At 37.5% G+C, this 27172-nt stretch overlaps 1 protein-coding gene across 1 annotated transcript in view; it reads left to right on the top strand.

The window, feature by feature from the left end:
• Positions 1–26957, top strand: part of HIF1A (hypoxia inducible factor 1 subunit alpha) — a 33541-nt gene extending 6584 nt beyond the window's left edge. The window contains exons 2-15 of the mRNA XM_030451838.1: positions 7965–8155; positions 9099–9244; positions 9347–9431; positions 12204–12316; positions 13385–13587; positions 14626–14732; positions 14908–15055; positions 16017–16237; positions 16417–16697; positions 17239–17358; positions 17560–17951; positions 18788–18896; positions 21837–21963; positions 22133–26957. Of these exons, the coding sequence (XP_030307698.1) occupies positions 7965–8155; positions 9099–9244; positions 9347–9431; positions 12204–12316; positions 13385–13587; positions 14626–14732; positions 14908–15055; positions 16017–16237; positions 16417–16697; positions 17239–17358; positions 17560–17951; positions 18788–18896; positions 21837–21963; positions 22133–22284 (2395 nt within the window). The 3' untranslated portion in view covers positions 22285–26957. The remainder of the gene's footprint in view (positions 1–7964; positions 8156–9098; positions 9245–9346; positions 9432–12203; positions 12317–13384; positions 13588–14625; positions 14733–14907; positions 15056–16016; positions 16238–16416; positions 16698–17238; positions 17359–17559; positions 17952–18787; positions 18897–21836; positions 21964–22132) is intronic.
• Positions 26958–27172: the final 215 nt, after the last annotated feature.

Below are 27172 nucleotides of genomic sequence, written 5' to 3'. Positions count from 1 at the left end.
CTATTTTGCTAGAAAGAGGCTTACCCCCTTACATTTGCTCACACCATTGGAAGACCTGGGAATCTGCTCCAAGGGACAGAAGACTTGAATACACACCAGATATCAAACATGCAGCCAAGCTAAGAAATGAGAAGCTTTACATCATTTGTCTGGTGCTCAGTCCTTCAGAAAGGACTTTTTCTTTGCACCCTATTGGATCTACTGGATGTTGAGCTGACATTGCAGCAGGCTTTTTGTATTTTTATTGACTGCCTAGTGGATTGATTTGTTCTTTATTCATACAGAAAAATAAAATCTTGTATCTCTTCTGTCTTGCTTTTTCTTAGTTATTAAAACCTTTGATCATGAAATACCCTTTTAACTGAAAGCAGTTGAGGAATGTGAGGTGGAGGGACAAGAATTTGGATGGAAGGAGGGGAAGTAGCTTCTAGTCTCTAAAACTTGAATGCAGTGATATAAATGATATATTTTAAACTCACTGTTTAGACTAAATTTAGTTATTCATCAGGAGTCTACACAGTGTCTGTTAGCTAAGAACTGCTCCATCTTCATTGTTAACTGGAAGCCTGACAGATATCTTGGGGGGTCTTGCATCTTTTTTGTGAGCCTGGTAGAAGCACAAGCAGGAGGGCTGCAGGGAGGGAAGCACTTAGTGGCTAGTTCTGTCAAGCCCAAGAATAGATAGCTTTTTTGAGTAGCTGTGATTTTCCTGTATTAATCAACACAATTTAACTACCGTATATCTTTTAATCCTGAAGGATAGAGTGCAGCTAATTAAATGAAAAAATAATAGTAATTCTGTATTCTTGGAAAAAGCCAAATGACCTAGTTGAAAAAAAAATTGAATTTTCTTACAAACAAGCACTGTGTGCCATGTGGTTATTTTAAAACAGTGACTTACTATGCAAATATGAAATATCAGTGGGATACATTGTGTAGTAAGACACAGCAGAATCACTTCACTGTGTTCTGAATTAGAAATACTAATTTTGGAGCTTTTACCTTCTTACTCACACTATCCAAGCAGGGAGGTCGTTGGGGTTTCAGGTCAGTTTTAGGCCAAAACCAGGTGACAGATGATCTTGTCAGTGTGGTCCTGTGTTGGCTTCAGAGTTTCAGGCTCTGGTGCTGGCTCTTACATGCCTTAATTTATCTGTCTGTAAAAGGGCTGTTTGTGTAGACTTCAAGGTCTTGATAGTAAGATGACTTCATAATTTTAACGAGTCTCTTCTCACCACCTCATTTTGCAAACAGCACCAGGTTTCACTGCTCACTCAGAACATTTCTGTTTCTGTAGCTAATTCAGTCTGAACTGCTTGGTTTTGTGCTTCATTCTTTAGGGTTTTTTCAGTTAGGTTTCTTTTGGTGGTGGTCGAGCTATGGTAGATGCCGACAGCTCATGTAAATAGAATGGTTTAAATGCCTATGTTAGCAGCTAATATGTAAAGGAATGAATTTTAATAGTTTATACACAGAGGTGTTGTTTCTGCTTGGATATTACACTAGTTTCTTTTAAATCTTTCTTACTGTATGTAAGAAACTTCTAATTTCTATTCCAGAGTTGGATTACTGGGCTGTAATGTTTGTTAATTCATAATGAGCAAGATTTTCTTCTAGAAAATCACATATTTGTGATTACACATGAGATTCGGGTATGGGTTTTTTTTGCTTGGTGTTTTCCTCACAAGAACTCTCTACACATATTATAAAATACAGAGAATATGTAAATAAAATTGGCCAGAATGGTGAAAGCAATAATATGAAAATCATCTCAAAGCAAGAAAAGGCAAAGCTGTAACCCAAGAGTTCATCATGAGCTGGTAGTTGAAGAGATTGTACCAATTCTGTAATGCAGGTATAGAGGGAAGGCTCACCCTTCCTAACCCATTTGGAAAAGCTAAAAGTAATGGAGAATTTGCAATTACATTGCAGTTTTCTGAAAGGCTGCTTGTTGAACTGAAAATTCAGGGTTTGAGGGTGCAGTCTGAAATGCCTTTCCCTCCCCACCATTGATTGGGAGGAGTGTTTGGATACCAGAAGCCAGCACACAAAATAAAGCTGCTCCTCTCCTTCCACCCCACTGCTGGCTTCCCTTCCCCTGTTTAAGCAGCAAAAACTGGGGCTCCCAAGGCTTTGGTGACCCCAGTTGCCCCTACCCTTAGCTCACAACCTGTTTCATTGTTTGCTTGCTGAGCAATGGTCAGTGCTGCTGTCAGGCCAGAGAGGTTGGTTACTGCTGGGCTGGGAGGGAATGGGGCTTTGGGGCTGCCTGGGCAATGTTTGGGGTGAGTCCACCTTGGGACGAGGTAGTTGTTAACCTTACAGCTCTGCTGCCCCTGGCTGAAGCTGCTCAGCTGAAATGAAGAAGTATTTTTAAGGAGATAAGGAGGATAGTTGGCATAATCTACCTGTGCCAGGTAGATGATGAGGGGCTTTTGGTTTTTAGGCTATTTTATTTGTTTGTTTTTAAACCAAAATGCTGCATATGAACCAAAGGTCTAAAGGCAGAGCCAATCAAATGACTGCATGTTCAGCACAGTCAAAGGACAAGAGCTCTGTTGTAATATGCTCTTGTCATCTGCATCTTTTAAGTGAGCTTGTATCCAGTTGGTATTTTGGTGGCTGCAGGTGAGAGTGGTCAGTGTGGATGTGCCCAGCTCTTCAGGTGGTCCCCATGAACACAGTCATTTACAGTCCTAAAACACATCTGTGTTGGGGTGTTCTGCTTGGCTACTGCTGCAAACCATAGGAAGGAATTTCATCTCTGTCCATACAGCTGTGCTGGCAGAAGCAGCAGTTTTGGGCTAAGCAGGAAAAGATGACCAAGTTTTGTACCAACTGCAGGAATGACTTCAACCTTAAAAGCTAAATATGAGGCCACACATAGTTCTAAGTTCCAACAGCATTACAGTGACACTCTATTAATACATTAATTTATTGTAATATCCGTGTCTGGTTTGGTTTTGTTTTGTTTTTATTTGCATAGTGAAGAAAAAAATTAAGCTGTGTTACTGTGCATTTGGTCTTTGTGACTCCATTTGTAAGCATGTTTTCAATACTACTTTTACAGTCTTAGGACTGTATCTAATGTGTATGAAATCCTATTCTGGGAAATGATGGGAACTAATGTCAGAACTGAAAACTAGTTAAAAGTTCAGTAATGAGATGTTACTGGATTTGGGGCACACTGTTCATCTGGATTCATTGCTTCCTCGTGATACACTTCTTTGAAACTGTTTGAGAATAGATACCATGATAAATACAAAACCACTCAATTGTAGGAAAGAATTCTAAAAAGAAAAATGTGACTCACTGTCTCAAGATGCTTACAGTTTTTCTAGAATGTGCTCCAAACCTGGCTAAAGAAAGATGAGCCTGGATTATTTAATACATACACAATAGCTACTTTACATGGGAACTGAAAACAGAGAAAAAACCCTACATGATTAGAGAAGCATTAAGCTAGAAGGAGAGAGGCTAGAAAATAGATTTTTGCAACATACAGTAAAAAACCTCACCCTGAATACTTGTGTTAATGTAATATTGTGTATGCAATTTAAAATTTTCCGTGACACTGGGTGATGACTTAAGAAACTAGGAGACAGAGCTGACATGCTACATTTTTTAACATGTCCATTGACCCTTTTTTATCTAGTTAGGGATTTTTAATGGAAATTTAGCAGTTACTGATGATATTTTCCAGGGTTCTTCAGGGTCTCGGTTACTGGTCTAAATGAAAAGGAGCAAGTCAGGTTGAAGTATGGCTGTTGATTGATTGTGCACTTGAGATGAAGACTGTGGGCTGTATTTAGAATACTGGGGAAACACTTTTAGAAACATGCAGTGGTGGGTTGAGTGGTGGTACAAGGAACAATACATTGAGAGACACTCTGGCCCAAATGGTTCATATGAGCATCATGAGAGGAGTTGCACGTTCAAGTAGAGAGGCTGTGTTAGTATTTCTAAGTGGTGCACATGGGACTGCTGCTGGTGTGCTTTGTTCTGAAGACTGCTAGGCCAGTTTTTGGTTTCTGCAAAAGCCTGCTCTAAAACTTTATATACAAACTTTATATAAAACTGTTTATACACCTTGCCATGTTTTAAAGCCTTTTTGTTTTGAGACAGCAAGTGGGAGCCTGGATGCACTGAACTCTGGATTCAGTGATAGTGGTGAAATACCTTTTTGCTCTGGGTCTTTAACTTGAATATCTTTTGGAACTCAAGATATTTCTTCAGCTTTTGTACATAAACTTCTTTTATGTATAAAAAGTACCTAGTATAGGGTTTGAAGCTGTCAGTGAAACATCACTTTCTGTGAGCTGTGGTGCATAACCTGCTTTGGATTGCTGTCTGCTTCTGTATTCTGGTGGCAGAAATACAAAATGGAAATTAATGTCTGGCACTGAAATTGTTCAGGAAACATCAGACCTGAAAAGGCATGCAATTTCCTGTCTAGCACCAGCATTTCTGATATTTTCATTGCACATATAATCTGCTCTTCAGCTGAGATTTTTTTTTTTCTGAATCTTTCTATGGTTTTCTTTTGTGCAAGGCTGATAGCAGTAGGTTGCAATAGAGCTCTAAGTTTGTGGTTTATTTTAAATGGGGCTCAGGTTCCTCTTTCCTCTACAGTATGGTAGTTTTGTTGTAAACACCATGAGATTTACACATGGGCACTTCTGAAAATCTCTCTTAAAATCTGTTATTTATTTTAAGCTGATTTAGTGTCAGTTTGCACCTGTTCCTTGAGCTCACCCCGAGACCAACCTTCCTTCAGAAATGCATTTTATTTACAGAAATTAAACATCCTCTAATTGGCTATGCAGACATTTGTGGGCATGTACACGCAGTGATTTTATTTTGTTATTTTTTGACATTTACTTTGTGCAACTGGAAGTAACAAAGCTTAGAGTAGTTGCGACAGTAAAGGATTTATTTTTGACTTTTTATTATTTAGTAGCATCCCATGTTGAGGCAACTCTGACTTCACTAGGTAATTAAACTTCATTTGTGGAAGACCTTTTCCCTATTAATTTGACCCATTAAAGAAATGCTCTTTGAAGCTGTTAGCGACTTAAATAAGAATATTAATTGAGTTTTACTCACATTGGTTACAGCTTACTTTTAAACAGCCACTAAAAATAGCAGACTTTTGTGCAGTTTAAGTACCTATCTATACGAGTTGCCTTTATAGAAAGGAAATACATAGTGAGAGGGAGAAGAGGTTTTTGCTGCTCAGGCAGCACCAGTTGGTACCAACATTGCAGTGGAGTTTCTGCCCCTTGCAGAGCCAGGCAGCACTCCAGCAGGCAGCACTTGATTCTCATGCTCTGGGATTAATTTTTAACAGAAGCACTATGAGCTTGATTTGGGAGTGTTTCAGCTGATAATTAATAATTAAATGCTTATGGGAAGTTTTGACTGTTCATGTTGAAGTCTGCTGATGAGAGTGGTAAAACCCAGACAAGTCTGGAATTTAGCTGAAATATGTTCAAGAGCATCAGGCTTTCAGAAAGAAAATACAAGGGAAAGGGCTGAAATCACACTTTGTGGGGTTAGCATCCATATTCATCTCTTGATCAGTCCTTTTCTACATGCTCTTTGTGTTTCTCACAGTCCTGGCAAACTCATAAACCTGAAGTGTACAGCATTATTGCCAAAGCATGGGGTTTTTAACTTAGACATGTCTGCAGTAATCTAAAGGAAGCTGTAACAAAACTGCAGGCATCTGGGCAGATGGAAATAAATGTCTTCCAGCAGTTCTTCCTTGATTTTCTATATAAGGAGAAACTTTCCAACTTTCCACAGGTCAGGGATCTTGAACGAGTAGCCAACAAAGAAAAATCAGAAGTATGAAGGTGAATCTGTCTAAGGCAGCAGAAGTCATTTTTACTTTTGTTAGAGAAATCTGTGGTCCGAGAAAGGAAGAGAATCCAGATGGTTTTTATCTCTGCCCTTAGTTTTCCACCAAGAGAAAAGGTGCTCAAGGCCAGGCTTCAGAAAGAGATGTTTAATCAGTTGGGTTATATAGTTAAAATATACTTTCAGTTTTGCTAAAGACTTCTGGTAATGGCTGTTTCCAGCTATACCTGTATGTCAGGAGCCTCTCAGACCAAGATATCCATGACTAGAACAGGAATGGCTGGTGTCACAGGGAAACTGAATGTGAAGAAATCTGCAGGATGAGAAATATCAGATATTTTAGGCTACCCATCTGAGGGACACAAGCTTATAATCACAGAAACCAGACCTATTGTATGTCTGGATATTTTCTTACTCCTACCCTGTAAGTTACGTTTCGAAGAACTTCCATTACTATTATGCTGATAGATTAATGTTTCTCTTTACATAGAAATACTATTTCTGTGATCTAGGAGTCTGATTTTTTGCCACTGAAGGAGAGAACAGGATCTTATTCTTAGGTCTTATAAAACTTATGATTCTGAAAATCAAGCTTTTGGCACTTCTGCTGGCAGCATCAGAGGGCAGGAGGAGAGAATGGTGGGCTTGGAGATGGTTGGAGATGTACAAACTAAGCAGGTTTTTGCCTATTGTGGGTTAGGTAAAGGACTAAAATGGTGTTCCTTGGAGTATGTATTTGACTTCTTTCTGTGAATCTGGCTTGTTATGTCTGAGGCAATATTACCTTGTGAATTGTTTTGCCCTATTATTTGTTCTACCTCTCAAAGGATGTGTACTTTAGAAGTGCTTTTGCACAGATCAGCAGATGTAGCAACATGAATTTGGCAGTGGCAGTACATGACTTTTAGGTCTGGTAAATTTGAAAAAAGTAATTCCTAAACTGTTGGTACTAAATAATGCCTGTATATATATATGTTTTTTTTTTCAACTAGTGACACTTAATGTCTTCATGACAACATTTAAAGGTGTACAACTTTCAATTATAAAAGCAGTGTTTATAGGCCTATGTTTATCTTACAACTTTCATGGAAGCCTCTGGAAAAAAGGGGGTTCTACAGGTTAATGCAGCTGTGCTTTGTATCGCAGGTATATGCAAAATGAAGATAGGATGCCTTCAGAAGTCATACATGTATAGAAAGAAAAACTGACAGTCATAATGTACACTTCTCTATTGTCTGTTTAAAGATGGATGTGCATTTAGCTGCAGTGGCATAATTGCCCCCGGGACTGCAGCAGCACTGAGCTCTGGTTCAAATGTAAGAAAAATTAGGAGCTCCCATCTCCAAATGCTTCATTCAAAACCCACGTGACAGACGTGTGAGGCAAACGTGAAGCAGTGTTGGTACAGGGCAGAAAGAGAATTATCTGCATTACCAACTGGCTGAGCATCTCTCTTGTTCTGGTGCTTGCTCTGTGAGCTCTCCTTCTCTTCACACATCCTGGAGAAGGCGATGGAAGGAGAATGAGGCAACTTCTAACAGCTTGTGTTTTCCAGTATAGAGATTATGGAAGGGGCTATACTGGAGAAAGCAGGCTGGAGAGTGGATGTTCTGGATCACTTGAAAATTTGGATGCCTTATGCTAAATGAGCATCGTTGCTTATCTGACCCATTAGCTGGGCTTTGTAAGGAGGGCAGAAGGGAAGAACTTGGCGAGTATACACAGTGTTACTGGAGCATCAAGCTGCAGATAATTTAGGCTGTAGTGTACTGAATGGGCTTGGGTTAGAAAAGAGGAAGGAAACAGGGTTTGGAGGCTGGGGAAGGCAGCAGTCTAGGTATGAAATAAACACTTCAGGAAGGATTTTCAGTGTGTAGAGATCTGTCTGAAGAACTGATCTTGTTCGAAAATTGTTTGAACTGAGTTCAGGCAGAGCCCAGCTGCCACAGAACTGGATATGCAGAAGTACATTTACCCTTTTAAACTGAGATTTTAAGTTATTCAACTTTGATAACTGGCTAACTGGCTGTAAGGCAGCTTAGTTTCAAAATTAACTTACACAGAGAACCGTGTTTCCTCTATTAACTCCAAACTTTATACAGAATTAGCTCGGAACGCAGAAAAGAGAAGTCAAGAGATGCAGCCCGGTGCAGGAGGAGCAAGGAATCTGAAGTATTCTATGAGCTGGCTCATCAGCTGCCACTGCCCCACACCGTGAGTGCACACCTGGACAAGGCATCCATCATGAGACTGACCATCAGCTACTTACGCATGAGAAAGCTGCTGGATGCTGGTGAGTGAATGATGTAGCAGAATCTGGAGGTATAATGAGGAACCTATTTCTAAAACCTACCAGTGGTTAAGTAAATACCTCTGCAGCTGCATCCTTTCTGTGGAAAGGTGGAAGACCTTAAAATAAAAACAGGCTGTTGGTGAAGGGACAGGAAAAACATGGTCACTGTTCAGTGGGCTTTTTTTTTTCCTGTCTATTCTGATGATCCTAGTTGGCACATCACAACTGTAGGGTCATTTTCAGACTCATTTGACCCCTCTCCCAAAGTTAATTTCTTTCATTTAACCCTCTTTTCCCCCTAGATTTGTTTGTTCCAACTGTGCTTTGCTAAACTGTAGGTGGTTGGTGCAAGGTTGGCTTAGCTAACTGAAGGGGAGTCTTTTTAATAACAAAAAAAAAGCCCTACAATTTTATGTAATCTACACCTCAGAGATGGTGAAGTTAGCTGAGGCTGTGTAAGTCTCTGCAGTTACATCTACCCATGCAGCTACAGGAATATCTGAGTTAGCTTATGACCCAGGATCTGGATAGCATGCCATGGATGCTGTAATGGTTATTTGTACTCGTGCACACCTACCTATATCATATGGAGTAGTAACTTTGGTAGCCATACTCTGAAATGCCTTCTAGAAAGCCCCTGAAAAAAATTGGTAATACTTCACTGGGATGAATGGTAATATTTTTATTGTATAGACTTTTCCCTTAAGGTGGAAGGTTTATTGGCTTATGCATAAAAACACAGAGGTTTACCCACCCTCTGATTTTCTGTGATTTGCAATACCACTGGTAAAGCTTGAATAATTTTAGTCACTTATCTAAGTGAGTTGTGCTGGTTTTGAACAGTCCTGCAAGATTAACTCTTTGCAGACTGGTGCCAGAAATTGTTCCTGATGGTAGGAGAAGAATGGCTGGTGTTTGTTTAAAAATGTGTACCTGCTTGTAGGTGAGCTGGAGACAGAAGCCAAGATGGAGAAAGAACTGAACTGTTTCTACTTGAAAGCTCTGGATGGATTTGTCATGGTTCTGTCTGAAGATGGGGACATGATTTACATGTCTGAAAACGTGAACAAGTGTATGGGACTCACTCAGGTGAAATACTGATATTCCTAAGACTGTTTCAAAACTGTAAAAGCTTTTACATGTTGTATTTATATAAAGTTAGAGACCTGTATGCCTCTTATTTTTTTGCAGTTTGAGTTGACAGGGCACAGTGTATTTGATTTTGCTCATCCATGTGACCATGAAGAGCTGAGAGAAATGCTTACACACAGAAATGGTAAGAAGAAAGAAAATAAAAATCTGTTTAATTTACCTATGGATAGTTCCTGTTTGCATTAGTACAGTTGGGTATCTGCCAGAATAAGGTGTTGAGAGAACAAACTAGTATGTTTTACTGCTTAAATCTCAGAATGAATGTGGTTCAGAAATCCTAACAACAGAAATAACTAGAATGTTTTGGCAATATCCTAATTGTAGGAGAGATGAGGTTTTGTTAGTACTTTTTGTTCTAGAACAAAATTAATGACTAAAAAGGAGAGAGCTGGAAGCATAAGTGTTCCTACAGTAATGAAATTAAAGGTAGGTTAAATGAGAATGATCTTTCAGGAACTGATGAAGAAGGATATGGAGATAGAAATTGGTGCATTTGTCTTAGTCTGGTCTTGCCTTTACAGGACAAATTAAAAGCAAGTACTTTCTCCCAGAAATCTGTGGTGGTATAGTCAAGACACAAAAAAGATACTCTATTCAGGACACTGAAAAATTAGGGGGGAACTATTTGACAGCCCTAGAAAGGGCTTTGGCATTGATGCTTCTCTGTACCTTTTAACTGGTGCATGAAATGGGTATCTTTTCACAGATTTCTGACTCTTCATTTGTCTGTCTGAGGGAGTAGAACACTCTGTATGCATATTTTGTATGCTTTTGAGTTTAGCAAATGCCCATGAATTACTGCTTTTATGCCTTTTTAAAGGTTTGTTAATGCCTATAAGGACTTGGCAGCATGCGTGCCTCCAAACAAATCTGCTTTACTCAGTTGTTAAAAGTTTAAAATCTGACCTCTCTAATTCCTGTTTCATTAACCAAGGGTTGTATGGACTCTAAATCTAGATAGTGACAAATTATCAAGTGCTTTTGTGCAGCACTGCAAATCAGGATTATTTTATGTTGTCATTCTGCTTAATTTGGTGGAATAGACTTGATAAGATACTGTATCATTGAGGGCCCCGACTTTGATTTTGTAAGCATTTTCTGCCTTTAGTATTGAATTATGTTTCTAAGGCTAGGGCAGAGTTTCTGCCCCCCTTTCGGAATATGGTAATGCAGCTGGGAGGGGCAGTGGGGAAACAGCTTCACTAAAGCAGTATGAAAAACTGGACTTCTTGCAAAAGCTTATTCTAAGAAATTTCATATGACTGAATTTCATACAAACCAGCTCTAGTTAGTCTTAAGTTGACCAGACTGGAATAAGATGTCTGGAAAGTATTATTACATAAATCTGTTTTATAAATTAAGTTGGCAGACAAAAGTCTAAATTACAGTAATAATAATAATAATAATAATAAATTTTTATACTTATTAGTATTCCCAGGTTGCATTCTGTTGCAGCTCTTGCATCAGTGAAATTATTTTGGTTTTGAGTTGAGTATGAAATACTTCCCTTTGGGATTGTACAGGTGCAAGTAAATATAAATTTGATTGGCAGAAAATGAACTACATTCTGATTTTACAAAGTTGGTTTTTAAACTTTCAGAGCTGATGATTTTAAAGATAATGTCCAGTGCTGAAGCAGACTTGAGAAAAGTTGCTCCATCTTCTTAAAGCTGAGGCTTAGGTATCAGGACTTGGTTACATTGTGTGATCTTCAGCTTCCAATATCTAAATTGGTTTCTCTCTCTTACTGAATTGAAGAAGTTTTGACTGCTTATCTGAACTCAAACTTGTTTTCTTCTTCTCTCTTTTACTGATGATATTTTAATGTGGCATGAAGTATGCTAGTCATTGCCTCTGCTAGAAGCAATAGATAATGTAGCAGAGGGGCTTTAATGTTTTTCTGATAAATTTTGTCAAACTAATAGCTGGAGTGCCATAAAAAACATAGCTACTGATGTTTGTGGAAGCAAATTATTGTTTAAACTTGTATCAGAAATAAGATTACATCTTCTAAGCTTCCATTCTCTGCCACAATTTGGTCCTTGCTCCTTAGCTTGCCCTGGCAAACTCGCTCTTCCATCGCTCCTTATCCCAGGCACTTCATTTCCTTCCACACAAAGGGAGCTGTTTGCAGCTTTCCTGTTAGGATCAGTTTCCATTTGCTTGGCCCAGAGTAGCCTGGCTACTAAATTGACTCTGTAAGATTCTTTCCTGTAAAGGAAAAAACTCAAAACCTGCTGTTAGCATGTAAGGCTAAAACAATAGTGCTGATAATTACATTCAATTTATATTAGAATTTCTTGAGTTTTTCTTTTTTCCCCAAGAATGCTAATAATTTGTTTAAAAAATTTAGTGCCTGTCTAAGAGTGTAAACCACTGTGAAAATATTTGGATGCATAGAAACAGCAGAGTTGTTAATTCTGAAGTGAAAAAATACTGCAGTCCTGAAGAGCTGGGGGGCCCCAGACATATTTGATCTGAACTTCCCTGCAGTGAGATACCAGTGTGATTCACTGGGAATGAGATCAACAGTGCTTTTCTTTCTGTGAATGCTTTTCTTCTCCTCTGTCAGAATTATAAGATATATTAAATTTTCACTCAATCTCTGTTTCTCCCCACCCGTTTCTCATGAAATCTGGGAATGTGGAGCTGGCCACAAATGATACTGATCTTAAAATATTAAAACTTCAGGTTCTTGCCTACCTCACAGGAAAACTCATTCTGAAAAGTGTTGTTATTGAATGTTCTGTTAGCTTTATCAATCTTTTGTGTCTGTTTTTTGGATCTTCCCCTAAAGTTTGAATTCTATAATGTTTGGTTTTGTTGTTTTTTCCTTTAATGCCTTTGGAAGATGATCCAAGAGCTTAAGATCTGGTTTACTGTTTGCTTTTGCTAGGTCCTGTGAAAAAGGGCAAGGAGCAAAACACGGAGCGCAGCTTTTTTCTCAGAATGAAGTGTACACTGACGAGCAGGGGAAGAACAGTGAATATAAAGTCTGCTACGTGGAAGGTAACCAGTGCAAAGCAATATTTACATAATTTGGCAGCTTCCTCCTCAGATGTCATAACACTGCATTTCAACATTTTCATGTAACAAGCTTGAGTTTCACGAAGCACTTAACTAATTTGTGCTTCAATATGCTGAATTTTAATGCTACATACAGCATGGGAGTAACTGAAACAATGTTTTAAAATTACTTTTTCAAAACCCTCTTAATGAGTTCTCCATTTTAAATTAGAGGTCTTTTACTTACTAGAAATTATAATTACTAAATTATGTTTGCATAAAGCTTCCTCTGAGGAAAAGATTACTTGACAGCACTTATGCTGATACCTGATTTCTTTTGATTTGTGTGTAAAGGTGATAGTTGAGGTCTCTCTGAAGGACTTCAATACCATTCTTCCGGAGGCTGTTTGCTATCCCTTTTGTAACTCTTGGAACTTAGAGCACAGCCTGATAACTTTTTGCAACAAATGCATTTTCCCTCAGGACAAAAAATAACCTTTTAGTCTATCAAGTGGTATAATGGCTCACAATACTCTTTTATAACTCATATTTTGTTATTCTGAAACAAACAGCTTCTTTTGCTCCTGTCCTTGAACAATTTCTACTTCAGAGTGGTTAAAAAAGGACACACCACAAAGTGCAAAACTTGTCTCTTGAAGAAAGTGTTTGATCTCTAATATCACTTCTGCAGAAGATCTAAAATGGAGGTTGCCACTATTGCCATAACTTACTGATGGAAATAATAAGATACCATTTGCAGAGAAAATGCTTATCAGTGTTATCATTAATGTAACTTCCAAAGAACAGTTCACAGAAATGCAGAAATATCTGGTGTTGCTTCAGCTGGGGCAGGAGAGGAAGGAGTTGGCAGCAATGTGCTCTTGCAGCCTGCACAGTGTGAGGAGAACTCTGCTCCCCTGCAGCCATCCCTCTGGAAGCACCACTGCCTTTCTGTTACTGCTATCATGTTGAGAAGGACTTTGCTCTGGGTGTGCTACTGGAAATATGATTGTGTTGTCTGACAGACAACTCTTATTTTTTCCTGTCTCTTTATAAAATCCTTTCTCCTAGGTACTTCACTGCACTGGACACATTCGTGTATATGATACGTGTGGTAATCAAACTCACTGTGGCTATAAAAAGCCTCCCATGACATGTCTGGTGCTGATCTGTGAACCTATTCCTCATCCATCAAACATTGAGGTCCCCTTGGACAGTAAAACCTTCCTCAGTCGTCACAGTCTTGATATGAAATTTTCCTATTGTGATGAAAGGTAATATATCTTTTGTGCTTGAAAAAAATAGTTCCTTTGAAGGACTTGCAGTGTTGGTACATGTTAGCTAATGTTGGCTTCATACATTTAACTTTCTTCAGTCCAAAAAAACTCCAAAAGTTCAGCTGTGCTATTAATGCAATACATCTGCTGTTGAAAATTCAAATTTCTTTTTTGTGTTCTGGTACAAATCCTGGATATAGTCAATTTAGTAAGAGTGCTCATAATATCCTCTGGAAACTGAGCTTGAAAAATGTGAAAAACAGAAGTGAAGGAAATGGCTGGCCTGAGTTCTTTTCTATTTGTTAGTTTTTGTTTGGTTGTGTGTGTGTGTTTTCAATAGGGTATTATTTGTTACTACCCATTTCCTTTGCTTTTTAACAAAAATGAACTTGTAAGTAGTTGCTGTAGTTAGATGCAAAGAGCTGTTAGTGCAGGTTATTTTTAAGCAGTAGCTTTTACTTTTATGTGACTGATGGGATCATGCAAGGTACTTCTTGGTCATACTCTGCATGTAGAACAGGGGAAAGTAAAAGCTTTCCTCTGGTTAGCAGTGCCCTCTGGGGGCTGAAGAACATACTGTTTTCTTTTAAAGCTGGCAGTGGTTGAGTGGGAAGAATAAATCTGGTACTTAATGTCTCAACTGCAGGTTTAAAACTGTTGAAGCATGCCTTTGTTTTTTATTAAATTCTCATATTGGCATAAGCTGGTTATGTTAGTCCATAAGTGCTGATCTGCCTTTAGAGGGAAAAATAATCAAAAGTCCAGAAAGCAGGGATTTGCTTAATCCTGTCCACCCCAGGACTTGGTTTATAAATATTCATTGAGAAGTAAAATTCTCTGCCTGCTAAATTTTCTCATTAAAAACCTAACAAATAAACATTTATTTCAAAATTATAACTTCCAAAAAAATCAATTTTGTGTTAATGTGTATGGAAATTACTTAAGATTTTTCTAGATGTGCAAGTATCCAAATCTCCAGTATTTATGCTAGTCCATGTCTGCTTGTAATGGGCAGTTTTCCCCCTTGTTTTAAAGAATTACAGAGTTGATGGGGTATGAGCCAGAGGAACTCTTGGGTCGTTCAATCTATGAATACTATCATGCACTGGATTCTGATCATCTGACCAAGACACACCATGACAGTAAGTGGAAACATGTATTTAAAGCCCTCCAACTACATGAGATACAGCACTGGGGGAAAGCAGAGCAGCAGGAGGGCTTTCTCCTCATTGCAGATGTGAATCTGCAATAAATACTTTTAAATGGCTTTGGGTTTTTTCTGCTGGTAATTAAATCTGGTGTCCTTTCTGCTTTCAGTGTTCACAAAAGGGCAGGTGACAACAGGACAGTACAGAATGCTTGCTAAACAAGGTGGCTATGTCTGGGTTGAAACTCAAGCAACTGTTATATACAACACTAAGAATTCTCAGCCACAGTGCATAGTGTGTGTGAACTATGTCTTGAGGTAAGTGGAATGGACATTGTTATTCTTTGTCCTCATTTTTGTTGAAGACAAAGTCAGATTCTGATGACACTACATCTTTTTTTTCAGCTTGCTGAGAATGTGAGCCCCTGTTGAATATGTTATGTTACTGTTTCCTACCAATTAAATTTTTCTTAGGATGCTGCCAGTCCTAGGATCAGGAATTGTATTTGAGAACAAACATTTTTTTGATCTGGTGATGTCACTCTGAAGATTTCTGCAGGCAGATGAGCCTAGGACCAGCCTCCTCTACCACAACTGCAGCATTTGAGAATCTGTGTGCTTTTTATACTAATTCTCTTAAATTTGTCTACAGTCTGCAGTAGTTAATTTCAATAATAACTTTTAGTCATTGGAGTCAGAGCAGGAATAATGGTGTCTGTCTTAATCCCATTTATATATTTTCTAACTGAGAGCTTTAACTGAAGGCAGACTTGTTGACCGGTTTTCTGCAATTGTATAATTAGTCTCAAATTAGTTTTTAAAAGCTTTAGAGAATGAACCAATATCAATCTACCAACATAGTGCTCAGTAATTTAAAACAAAGAAAAGTGTTTTAGGAATAATCTTTTCTTTTTTGTTTTTTTTTTTTCCTTATTTTATGAATGGCTCCAGAAAAGCATGTTTTATTTTGCTAATTTTTAAAATGGCAGTATAATGCTTACTTTGTCTATTACATATGAGGAAAGAATGAGAAAAAAAAGAATACTTAAATCTCCTATACTGGTAATTTTGTGTGGTGGATTTGTGTGTTTGTATTTTTGTTTGGTGGTGTTTTTTGTTTTTATTTTTTTAGTGGCTTTTTTTTTTAGGGGGGTTGTTTGCTTTTATTTAAATTGGTTTTTTGTTTTCCTTTTTTTTTTTTTCAATTTGCAAAACTTTTAAGCCTGAAGTTGTTACTTCTAGCAGTTCTTTAACTGTCAAATTCCTCCCTGTCTGACAGTGGAATTGTTCAGAAGGACTTGATTTTTTCCCTTGGACAAACCGAGTGTATGCTAAAACCAGTGGAGTCTCCTGATATGAAAATGACCAAAATATTCAGCAAAGATGACCTGGATGATACCAAGAGCCTATTTGAAAAACTTAAGCAAGAACCAGATGCTTTAACTGTGCTGGCCCCAGCTGCTGGAGATACAATTATCTCTCTAGATTTCAGCAGTAATGGTGGGTGTGTGTTTGAACTGGAGAGCATGCTAATTACTAAAGTTAGTAGTTTATAGTAAATGTCAAACCTCCCAGTATCACTTGCCCAGTGGTACTTTAGCTGTTGTTTAAATTTAATGAGGCCCATAGACATGCAGAGTATTGTTACTTAGGTTGATGGTTTCTTTTAATTTTTATAGAGACTGATGAACAACAATGTGATGAAGTTCCTTTGTATAACGATGTAATGCTCCCCTCATCCAGTGAGAAATTGCAGAATATAAATATGGCAATGTCCCCACTACCTGCCTCTGAAACTACAAAGCCACTTCGTAGCAATGCTGATCCTGCACTCAATAGAGAGGTTGTATTAAAGCTGGAGCCAAACTCAGAGCCACTCGAACTTTCTTTTACCATGCCTCAGGTGCAAGAGCAACCAACCAGCCCTTCTGATGCAAGCACCAGCCAAAGTTCACCTGAGGTCAGTTATGGAATTTGGATACACTCTCATTAAATGTACATCTTGAGGGAGGGAAGTTGTGGGGGTGGAGCCAATCTGGTTAAAAATGCAGCCAAGACAGGAATTGAAAATTTATTTCTAAGTTGTGACTTAGTTAAAAATCATGCCATAATCTGGTGGTAAAAGATACATTTTCATACTGAGAATTATCTTTTCATTAAAATGACTTCTTGCAAACACATGTGATATCACCTGAAAGAAATAAGAACAACTTGGGATAGGTCTTTCTAAAAATAATTGTTCAGGGCAACTTCTATAAATAGCTAATTAGTTGCAATAAATTACTGCAGAGACTACTTCCAGGTTCCAACTAATTGTGTGCTCCCTACATGGGGTAAATTTGAATGTATACCAATAACTTTAGTGTTTTCCTGGTTTAATTTTGTGCAATCAAAACCTGAGATTGTTTTTTCCATTAGAAGATTCTTCAGGGGCTCTGTAGACTCAGTGCAAAATGATGTAGTGACAGAAACTTAAAACTCTGCTCAAAATGTTTTCACAGCCCAGTAGTCCCAACGACTACTGCTTTGATGTGGATAATGAAATAGCTGAATTCAAACTGGAATTAGTGGAGAAGCTCTTTGCAATAGATACAGAAGCAAAAAACCCATTCTCTACTCAGGTAATGTACATTAACTTAAAATTCTGTATCATCTCAATACATATCCTCAATGTGCTTCTCTTTCTCTTAGAATGTCTTCAGTAAACTTCACCTTTGATGTAATATTTTTATTAAAATAGATTGGAAAAAAAAAAGTAAGGATATAGTAAAAGGAAGAGCCTTAGTGAAGGCCATGAGGTCATACTTCTTGCCTTTTTACAGGAAACTGATTTAGATTTGGAGATGTTGGCTCCGTACATCCCAATGGATGATGATTTCCAGTTGCGCTCCTTTGATCAGCTGTCTCCACTGGAAAGCAATTCTTCTGGCTCTCAAAATGCAGCCATTAACATATTTCAGCAGACTCAGACACCACCAAGTACTGCTGAGGAAAAAAAAACAGTGACAGAGCAGGTGGATGACACGAAGACACTAATTGCTCCTTCATCTCCTGTCCATGTAATCAATGAAACGAGTAGTGCCCCAGAGTCACCTTACAGTGGGAACAGGAGTCGAACTGCCTCTCCGATCAGAGCAGGAAAAGGAACATTGGATCAGCCCGAAAAATCCTGTCCTGGAGCACCCAGTTTGCTAACAGTTACTCTGAACAAAAGGTATTTTTAAAAGCGAAGTTTAAGCCCTAGTATTTGTTCAAGAAATTAGATAGGATACACTTTTAAATACTGCAACTGTTTTGTGTCCTCTTGGGCTCTCTACTTCGAAGTAGAAATTGATACATTTAAATGTGGACATTTCAGACAAGTTTGTGGGTTTTTTAATAGTAAGGTTCCCTTCAGTTAATTTTGCAGTAGCTTTTACATAAACATCTCATGTAGAAGGCAGCTGCTGCATGCAAACTGTGCTCATAATTTTGTTCTGCTCTTGCATCTGACATGCAGCCTTTTAAAAAGAATGCACAGTGGGCAATTTACAAGTAGTTATACCCATGCTATTTCTGGTGATTTTTCTTGTCCATTTTGTTATGAGGTAAGAGACGATTTCAGTCTGTGTGCTCCATCTGTTGCTTTTAAAGCAAGGAGTATTTCATAGTGATGGACTGTGACATTTATAGCAGATATTTATCATGGTAAAAAACCCTACAAAGTCAGCTATCAGACTTTTCATGTATAGACAATTTATCTATACATAGAAATATTCAGAGTAGAGGACGTTTCCTTACCCTTCCCTCCCTTCTTTCTGTTAAAAGTCTTGCTTAACTTCTGTTATGTTTTTTTTTCCACAAAGAAGCTCATTCTGAGCTTCAAAGCAAGTTTAAAGGTAACATTTGCTATGGTCATAGACAATGATTGTTGAATTGAATGAGTTATGAGTTATAAAAGTAGTATAATTCATAAATTCCATTCTGTGATACTGTATATAAATGTCCACAAAAGAAGAATGGCTCGAGGATAGTAGAAACGTCTTAACAGCCTGCATCAATTTTTCTTAGATCTACTGCAATGGATGAAGAACTAAATCCAAAGATGCTAGCTTTGCATAATGCTCAGAGAAAACGAAAAATGGAACATGATGGTTCACTTTTTCAGGCAGTTGGAATTGTGAGTTTTGTTTTACCATTTTAAAATATTCACTTTTAACCTTGCAGTTTCTGAAATGAAGCATCAGTGCAGGCTCCTGAGTTTAGCTGTTGGTATGCTGTGTGATCTTGGGATCAGAGATAATTGTACAATAGTGACATTCTCACATATGTGCAGATACTATAATATTAGTTCTCTTTTACTGTCAGCTGTTTCAAAAGTATACCCAAGTATACAAAAGTATAACTATATACCCAAACATGTTTCTTGATTAGACAGAAAATACTTCTTTTGTGAACATGTATGTTCATCAGCAAAACATGCACAAATGCAAGACATCACATTTAAATTGATAATTGCTTTTGCATTTATTTCACTTTTTAATTAAAACTCAATTATCATATTTGTCAGTAGTGCAGATGATGCTCTTACACTTCTTTCTCTGCCTTCATTTTTACATCGAGACTGAGATTGCTTTATTTGATCAGATAACAAGACCATCTGAACCATAAGGGAATAGAATTCTTGTAACCTAGCAAATGTGTTACCACCACTTTCATTTCATGCACACTCTCTCTAGCATGACTGTGTGCAATGGTGAGTAGCTCATCATCATCTCTTAGCTTTTCAAAAGAAACTTTTTAGGTATTTTCTTAGATTTGTGTCACTTAGTTGGGGATATCAAGCTTCTCTTTCTCTGCAACAGTATTTTGTCTCCATGATCTTTGCCTGTTGCTGTCAGTTCTTTATATTTTGAAATCCTGAGCTTTGCCATTACATTGTTTTACTGCTTCCTGCAACTTCCCACTTCTCTTAAGGTTTTGTGCAGCTGATTCTTAGTTCCTCAACTTTATTGTAGCCTTTGAGTAGCCTTTATTGTAGCCTCAGTATTAATTTTCTTCTGAACTATGAGTTATTCCTGTACTAGTATTCTGGTTTGGGCATGAGTCAAATCACTTTATGCTGTCTTCATCATTGCTCTTCTCTATAAGAGATGAGAAAGCTTTTATGTGTCCTTTTTTTTTTTTTTTTTTTTTTTTTTTTTTTTTTTTTTTTTTTCTTTCCTTTTTTTTTTTCTTTTTTTCCTTTTTTCTTTTTCTTCGTTTTTCCTTTTTCTTTTTTTTTCTTTTTTTTCCTTTTTTTCCCCTTTTTTGTCTTTTTTTTGTCTTTTTCTTTTTTTTTTGTCTTTTTCTTTTTTTTTTTGTCTTTTTCTTTTTTTTTGTCTTTTTCTTTTTTTTCCTTTTTTTTTGTTATGGGGAAGCAGGCTTTCTTAAAATAAAAAGCATACTTGTGCCATTGCTTTCATTCACTAAATGCTTTGCACTTTCATGCACATTGGTCTCTTGCTTCTTGCCTTTAGAAGGCCCTATAAGAATACAAAGCTCTGCAAGAATTTTATTGCCTTTCATTGCCCCGTTCTCATGTGATGATGCTACAGCTCTCATGGTGTCACTGATACAGCACTCACACCATCATGTGTTGCCATTAAATACACAAACAGTTCTGTATTAACTGCTGTAATAGTGTTCAGCCTTCTATGCCTGGTGCCTCTTTAATTCTTACAAGTTGAAGCTTCATCTTTTGCTAAAACTTTTCTTTTTTCTGTATCCAGCAAAAGAACTGTAAGTATTTTGATGGTTTCTACACAGTTAGGAGATGAATTTTTCATGTAGCTGGGTCTTACTGACATTATTTCAAACAAGTGCTTTTGTTGTATGGCTTCTTTCCCTCTATGGATTTCTGAGCGCATGAACCAGGCCTTGCACACACACACAGGAAAAGTTAAATTAAATCAAGGCTTATAAAATGTGGTATTCTGGGACTGTGCAAAAACTTACTTCAACATCATAGCTGTAAGGAAGCAGGACTTATTTTGCAAGGAGGGAAAATAAGTGAAGACAGAAGTAAAAATACTACTTTAATTTCCAAGAAAACGAGAATTGGACAAGGGCAAGATGCGTTACAGTATGATTATGAAGTCTTTCTTTTATATGTATCTCTCTTAATATGAAGGGCTGTATTCATTCACAGTGAAAAAACCAAAACCAACACCAGTGTAGTTGACCAACCTTTCCATGAAATGAAGCTTCCAAGTCAGAGTTTTTAAACTGTAACTTCTATTACACAACTGTCCCTTTGACTTGCATAGATTTTTTTTTTTATAACCTGAAAACATGTTCTTTTCTGTTTAAATTATTCAGGACAATGGCAGCATTTTGAAATACCTTTTCCTCTTTTTTCAGCAGTCAGTACTGCTAACAAGACAAAGTGTTGCATATTCAACTACTTTTGCTAGCAAACGTGATACTAAGATGGTGTTTTCTCCTTCTATTCCATCTATTTCAGTGGCAGCTTCTTCTTATCCTAATTATATGCAGTCCTTAAAAGCTTTCTAATCTCTGTATCTTCCATGCTGCTGTCACAACAATATGCTAAGGAGCTGTATCTGCAATAGAATGGCTTAGGACTGCATTCCCCACAAGACTTGGGTCAGATGGCTTAGTGGCAATAAATGGAGTGCAAGCAAAATTTATATCTTAAATTCAGATAGAATCAGCCTACTGGGGTTCCTGATTCTCCTGTCTACACTATTAATTCCAGTGCAGAAAACCATTAGAGACTTAAATGAAAACCTGATGCTTACTCACACAAGAGCAGTGGCAATTAAATGGGTGTGTATGTGTACAGGTACACATTAATTTTGAGCATGGTAACTGATGATAACCAGGCTTTAGAAATTGTTTTCTGTAAGGGAAGTAAGGTCTTGATATCTGATTGAGTTGTCTTTTAAATAATTTTCCAGGCCAGTGCACTGTTCTCCCCAAATTCTGAATGAAGTCCACTTTAAATTGTGGCAATGCCTACGCTGGTAGTCAGTGACAGAAACTGTTAGTTTGGAAGAGGGATATGGAAGATCAGAAAGATATTCAATAAAGAAGAATTATTTTATTTTTTTTCTAGGGGACTTTATTCCAGCAAACAGGTGACCGTGGAGGAAATGCATCACTTGCTTGGAAACGTGTAAAGGGATGCAAAGCAAATGGTCACAATGGAGTGGAGCAAAAGACAATCATTCTACTATCAACTGGTCAGTGCCATCTTGCAGTATGTAGAGGAGGGCGGAGGGGGGGGCTGTGTGAAAGACCTGAGTGACAAAAAAAAATAAATCTCAACTTAACCTCCTTTATGAACAACTTTGGAGGGAAAGTTAAGCCTGGTGAATAAAGAACACTTTTTTCCTTCCCCTCCCTCTTTAGACATAGCAAGTAAACTTCTAGGGCAGTCGATGGATGAGAGTGGATTACCCCAACTCACGAGTTACGATTGCGAAGTAAACGCTCCCATACAAGGCAACAGAAACCTGCTACAGGGTGAAGAACTGCTCAGAGCTCTGGATCAAGTTAACTGAGCTTTCACAATCCTTGTTCCTTTTTTGGACACTGGTGAATCATCACCTAAAGCAGTCTATTTATATTTTCTATATCTGATTTTAGAAGCCTGGCTACAGTACTGCACTAATTCAGTTAGTTCAGTTTTGATCCCCTTTCTACTTATTTTGACAGTCTTTTTAATATGTTCTTTATGTAACAATAACTCAAACTTATAGTGCATTTTTATAATTCTTTGGTACATACACTTTTAAGTCCATTACATTTAAAACACACTTGCAATAGCAGCTTTGAAATATGCACCTGATTAAAAAAAAAATATTTATTTTTTTGGCTGGGGAGTTGGTCACCAAACCTTATCACTAGTAAAATGCCAACACAGGAAAAACTGGCAATACTTCCATACTGCTCTTCATAGGTAGCTGGAAGACTTGTGCTCTCTTACTCTTTATGTTCAAGTAAGTTTTTTATTTTAATAGTTTTTATAAGAAACAACAATGCTTTGCAGCAGTGCATTGTAGCCACAATCGCACAATATATTTTCTTAAAAAATACCAGCAGTTCATCATGCAATATATTCTGCATTTATAAAAACTAGTTTTTAAGAAGAATCTTCTTTTGTTTGCCTATGAAGTAATGTTTAAACCTGGATTATGTCATTATTCTAGTCACGTTGTAATATAAATTTTTCTTAAATGCTGTCTTATGCTTTTGACTTACAGGAGAGTGGTTAGTCAAAGAAAAGGCTTTATCTGGAAAGGGCTAGCAGCATTTTATTTGGATACGTTCTCAGTTTAGAGAGAGTTTGATGTTCTTAAAGTAGTCACTTTGCCAGCTTAAAAAAAAAAAAAAAAATCCCTGCCTGTAGTCGTTGAAGTTAATGCTAATATTGTGTATGATCTTACATCTAAATGTTCAGCTTACCCTGTGTGGTATAGGTGATATTTCAAGCAGATTGTAAAACATCTTGCATTGTTAGCAGAGTTTTATCTAGTACTTCATTGAGTTGCGCAATATTTTGATGTTTTGGTTTCATGCACCTTGTTGCTATTAACATCCATATGTTTTCATGTAGATTTCAATAACTTGGATATATTTAGAAGTCTTTTTATTTAGAAATATATAGTTGTCACGAACATCTTATTTTCCTATATGTACTGTACAAAACCTTCATTCACTCATTCTTTTGCTCTTTGTGGTTGGATCTAACACTAACTGTATTGTTTTCTTACATCAATAAAATATATGTGGACCAGGCCCCCTTGGGGAGTGTGTTATCTGAGAGAAATGAGATAATTTATATTTTTGTTAGTGGTTATTGTTCACCCGTGTTCCCTTTTTAACTTAGAGTTGATTGGAAATCACCGCTTCCTTATTTTGATTGTAACATCTCTGCATTAATTATTTGAGCCTATTCAGTACTGGAGTCTCCTAGACAGTGTTGTACTACTGCTCGCCAAAGATGTTCAACTTCTAAAAATCTGTTATCACACCAGTTAGCAAACTTGAAAGTGAGGAGACAATGTATTTGTGTTACTTTAGAGTGGAAAGATTCTTCTTTGCCAACAGGGCTTGTTTCTGGAAGCTTTATCAAGGTAACACTGGAAAGCAGGAAAAGGAGTGATCAAATAGAGATGGATTTTTTTTTCACAAAACTGCATGATTAAAAAATTAAGCTGGTAATCTGTAGTAAAGCTTGTTCTACATTCTTGTGCTGTTGACTCAGTAACTTTATGTGACTTTTCTCATTTAGCTGTCATAAAACATGATGCTACTGATACAACCTGGTAATGTGTAAATATGGTCAAAATACTCTGTGTTTGAATTACTTTGAAAAAAACTTAGCTCAATGTAAGAAATCAAATGTGGGGTGTCAAAAAAAGAGTTTTATTTAGAAACTGGTTTCATTGGACTCTTTTGAGTCTCCTGAAATCAATCTGACACACAACCTTTCTCCTAGAATTCCTGTTACCGTTTCACTGAAATGAGCACTTCTGAAACTGACACAACTGTATTAAATTAAATTGAAACTATTAGCTACCAGCTAACAAAAAGATAAGGCACTGGAAGCAGAAGACAATTGCAGACTTCTTAAAGATTGAGTAGAAGCTGCAGAAAGAGAGGAGAAAGCACGTAGGTGGACTAAACTTTGAAGCTTTGTGAGCTTCAACAACAGGTGAGCTTCAAGGAGATTTTGAGTAAATACACCTGCTACTGGATTTTAAAGGTTTCTAATGCAGCTTTTAAGTGTACAAAGCTTATAGGATAAGGCAGAGCTACTGCCTATCTGCTGCATAGGGCCTCTTGGATGGTATTCTTTCCATGACATTTCTTTCAGTTGTCAGCAACTAAAAGGTTTAATAAGGTTTAATAGTGAAGTTGCTAAAGGCTTAGGTAAAGCATCAGCTGTTAGGGTCATCCCTTATTCCTAGGTCTGCATGGACTGACATGATGCTTCTGTGAGGAGAGTCTTGCAGTCATGTGAAAGGTACAAGTGAGTTTTGCTTTTCTTCCTGGCCTGGCAAGCTTTTGAGGTGGCCTGGTGGATGGTTCACCCTTTTCATCTCCCAAGAGAAATTCCATACTACTTTGGCTTGATACTGTTCTGCTACTCTCTTGATCTTATTTTGGAGGGGCCAATTGTTTTGGATTGCTCAGTTCATCTGCAGTGTATTTTAATTTAAGAAGGCAGTAAATTTTCATAGAGAAAAAGCCATGTTAAAAAGAGAGACTTAAGTGACTCGCATGATTCATGGTTATGAGCCCACGGGAATCATCTTTGCTCTTAATGACAGCAGATTTAAATGAGCAATGTTCAATCTAAGAATCTTCCCACCTCACATTTGTTACCATACATAACAAAGCACAGCATTTTGTTTACTGTCCTGGTAAAAGTGAAACTCACAATTCATGGAGTGAACCGCAGTGGCTGTATTGGTTTACTCTAGGAAAAAAAAAAAAAAAGCAAACAACAACCCCCCCCAAACCAACAGCTCTCCTACAGACACTGACAAAAGCATGGAAAAGTTACAGTATTTCTTCTGGCCTTTTAAGTGCATTGTTAAATGCAGATGCAAGGTACACCATTTACCTGCTTTTTGTTTGTTTGTCTGTATTTAGTGCTTTGTTTTTTCTTGGACTCTAGGGATACACAGCCGGATTCTAAACCTACTTTGGAGGACAAGTTTTTAGAACACAAGAAATGTTTTCTTGGTGGTTTTGAATAATTTATTTGCTGACTTGATACCTTTTGAAATGTTGAGGCACTACATTAGAGCATTTATTCTTCACTGGTAGTAAAGAAACTGTAAGTAGTGTTTCCTTCTGTATATGAAAAGTGATTGATTATGTGGAAATAATGAACTGAGGAGTTATTGTGACTACAGCAGGAGTCAAGCCCTGCCTGCTTCATCACATAAGCACAGTTATGATTATATATGGATTCTAGTTGATGTTTTAAACAATACCGAGGGTTTTGTGAAAAGGTAAAGGAATTTTTTAAACTAGTAACTGTGATGAGAGTCATGCCTTTACCTGAAAGTAGTTAAAATAAACTACAGCTGCAGATCCCAAGAAGTCACTTAAGTCTGCTGTCCAGTAACTTGATCTCAGGTGTAATAAACTGAGTACATATAAGTCCCTGTAGTCCAAAGTATGTCCTTCTGACATACCTTCCTTCCATGCAGTGAGGTAAGCTTGGACTTTAAAACCTTTAGGTGAAAGGGAAACAATTCACTATTCAGTTTCCTTTCCTGTGTGTCTGTGAACACACATTAAACTCTAAATGACTGAATTAGAGAATCACAGATTAAGGCCTGAGAGAACAATCAAAACTTCACACCTAACACTACTAACAATTTAAAGGCTTCCAAGCTTATTTTGGATGACTTGATCACCTCTGCTTCCATTGAAATACAGCTGTAGGATCAAAAAAAGTCTGACTACAGGTTAAACTACTGCATATATAATAGTAAATTTTTCATTGTTTTAAAACCCATTTAATTAAACAGTTAAAGAACTAAAGGCAGAAATGTGGGCTGTTTCACCAGCTGGCAGATGTTGTCCTGCCACACTGCTGAGTGAACTGTTTCTTTTGATGAGCAGTGCTGTGGAAGTCCTGAGCACCCGACCGCTATCACGCAGCCTGGACGTGCCCGAGCTCAGCCATCTGCTCCCTTCCCCTCCACCCAGCTGCTGCTGAACACCTCACACATCTCACTCAAAAGTCATGGCCCTTGATGCACATTACAGGTTTCACAGTACTTTTTGTAGGAAGATCATTCTCAAAGGAATTCATGTGTTGGTATCCAGCTTTTCTTGAAATTGCCGTTAGCAATTAGGCACTTGACTTGCTGGAAAAATCCCTTCTGAAGAACTGTGATTTTTATTCCAAAATCTAAAAATGAATTATCTTTCTTCTGCTTCCCTGTTTACCTTGAGCAAGGCTTGCCAAGTTACCAAAAAGTTAGAGTTTGCTACTGGATTAATACAATATGGTAGATTTTGTGAATAATAGCAGTATTCTCTCATGAAGAAGTGGTATATTTTAATGGAATTCTTTTTTTGGAACCAAGTGCAACGTATTGCAATTGATATTTCTCCTGAAACATTTTGACATACTTGTGACTGTATTTCTTTTTGATTGTGTAACGGTATAAAATTCAATAAAAGAGAGGGTTTGTTTCTAATATGTGACATTTGTGATCTTTCTGTTCACCTGTTATCCCTATTTTAAAAGATGCGAGATGGCAAAACCACTTTTTACAGAGAACTAAATAACCAGTGGTTACTAAAACCTCTTACTGTGCAGTGGTTACTAAAACTCCTTGTGAGTTTGAGGTCTGACTTGCCCGTGACTTCAAGTGAGAAACTTTGACACTAAGCATACATGTGGTCTGTCTTCCAAAA

The sequence above is a fragment of the Calypte anna genome, chromosome 5A (genome assembly GCF_003957555.1).
Source record: "Calypte anna isolate BGI_N300 chromosome 5A, bCalAnn1_v1.p, whole genome shotgun sequence".
Classification (NCBI taxonomy): Eukaryota; Metazoa; Chordata; class Aves; order Apodiformes; family Trochilidae; genus Calypte; species Calypte anna.
Note: the sequence above shows the minus strand (reverse complement) of the source record. Positions and strands in the feature narration are given on the sequence as shown.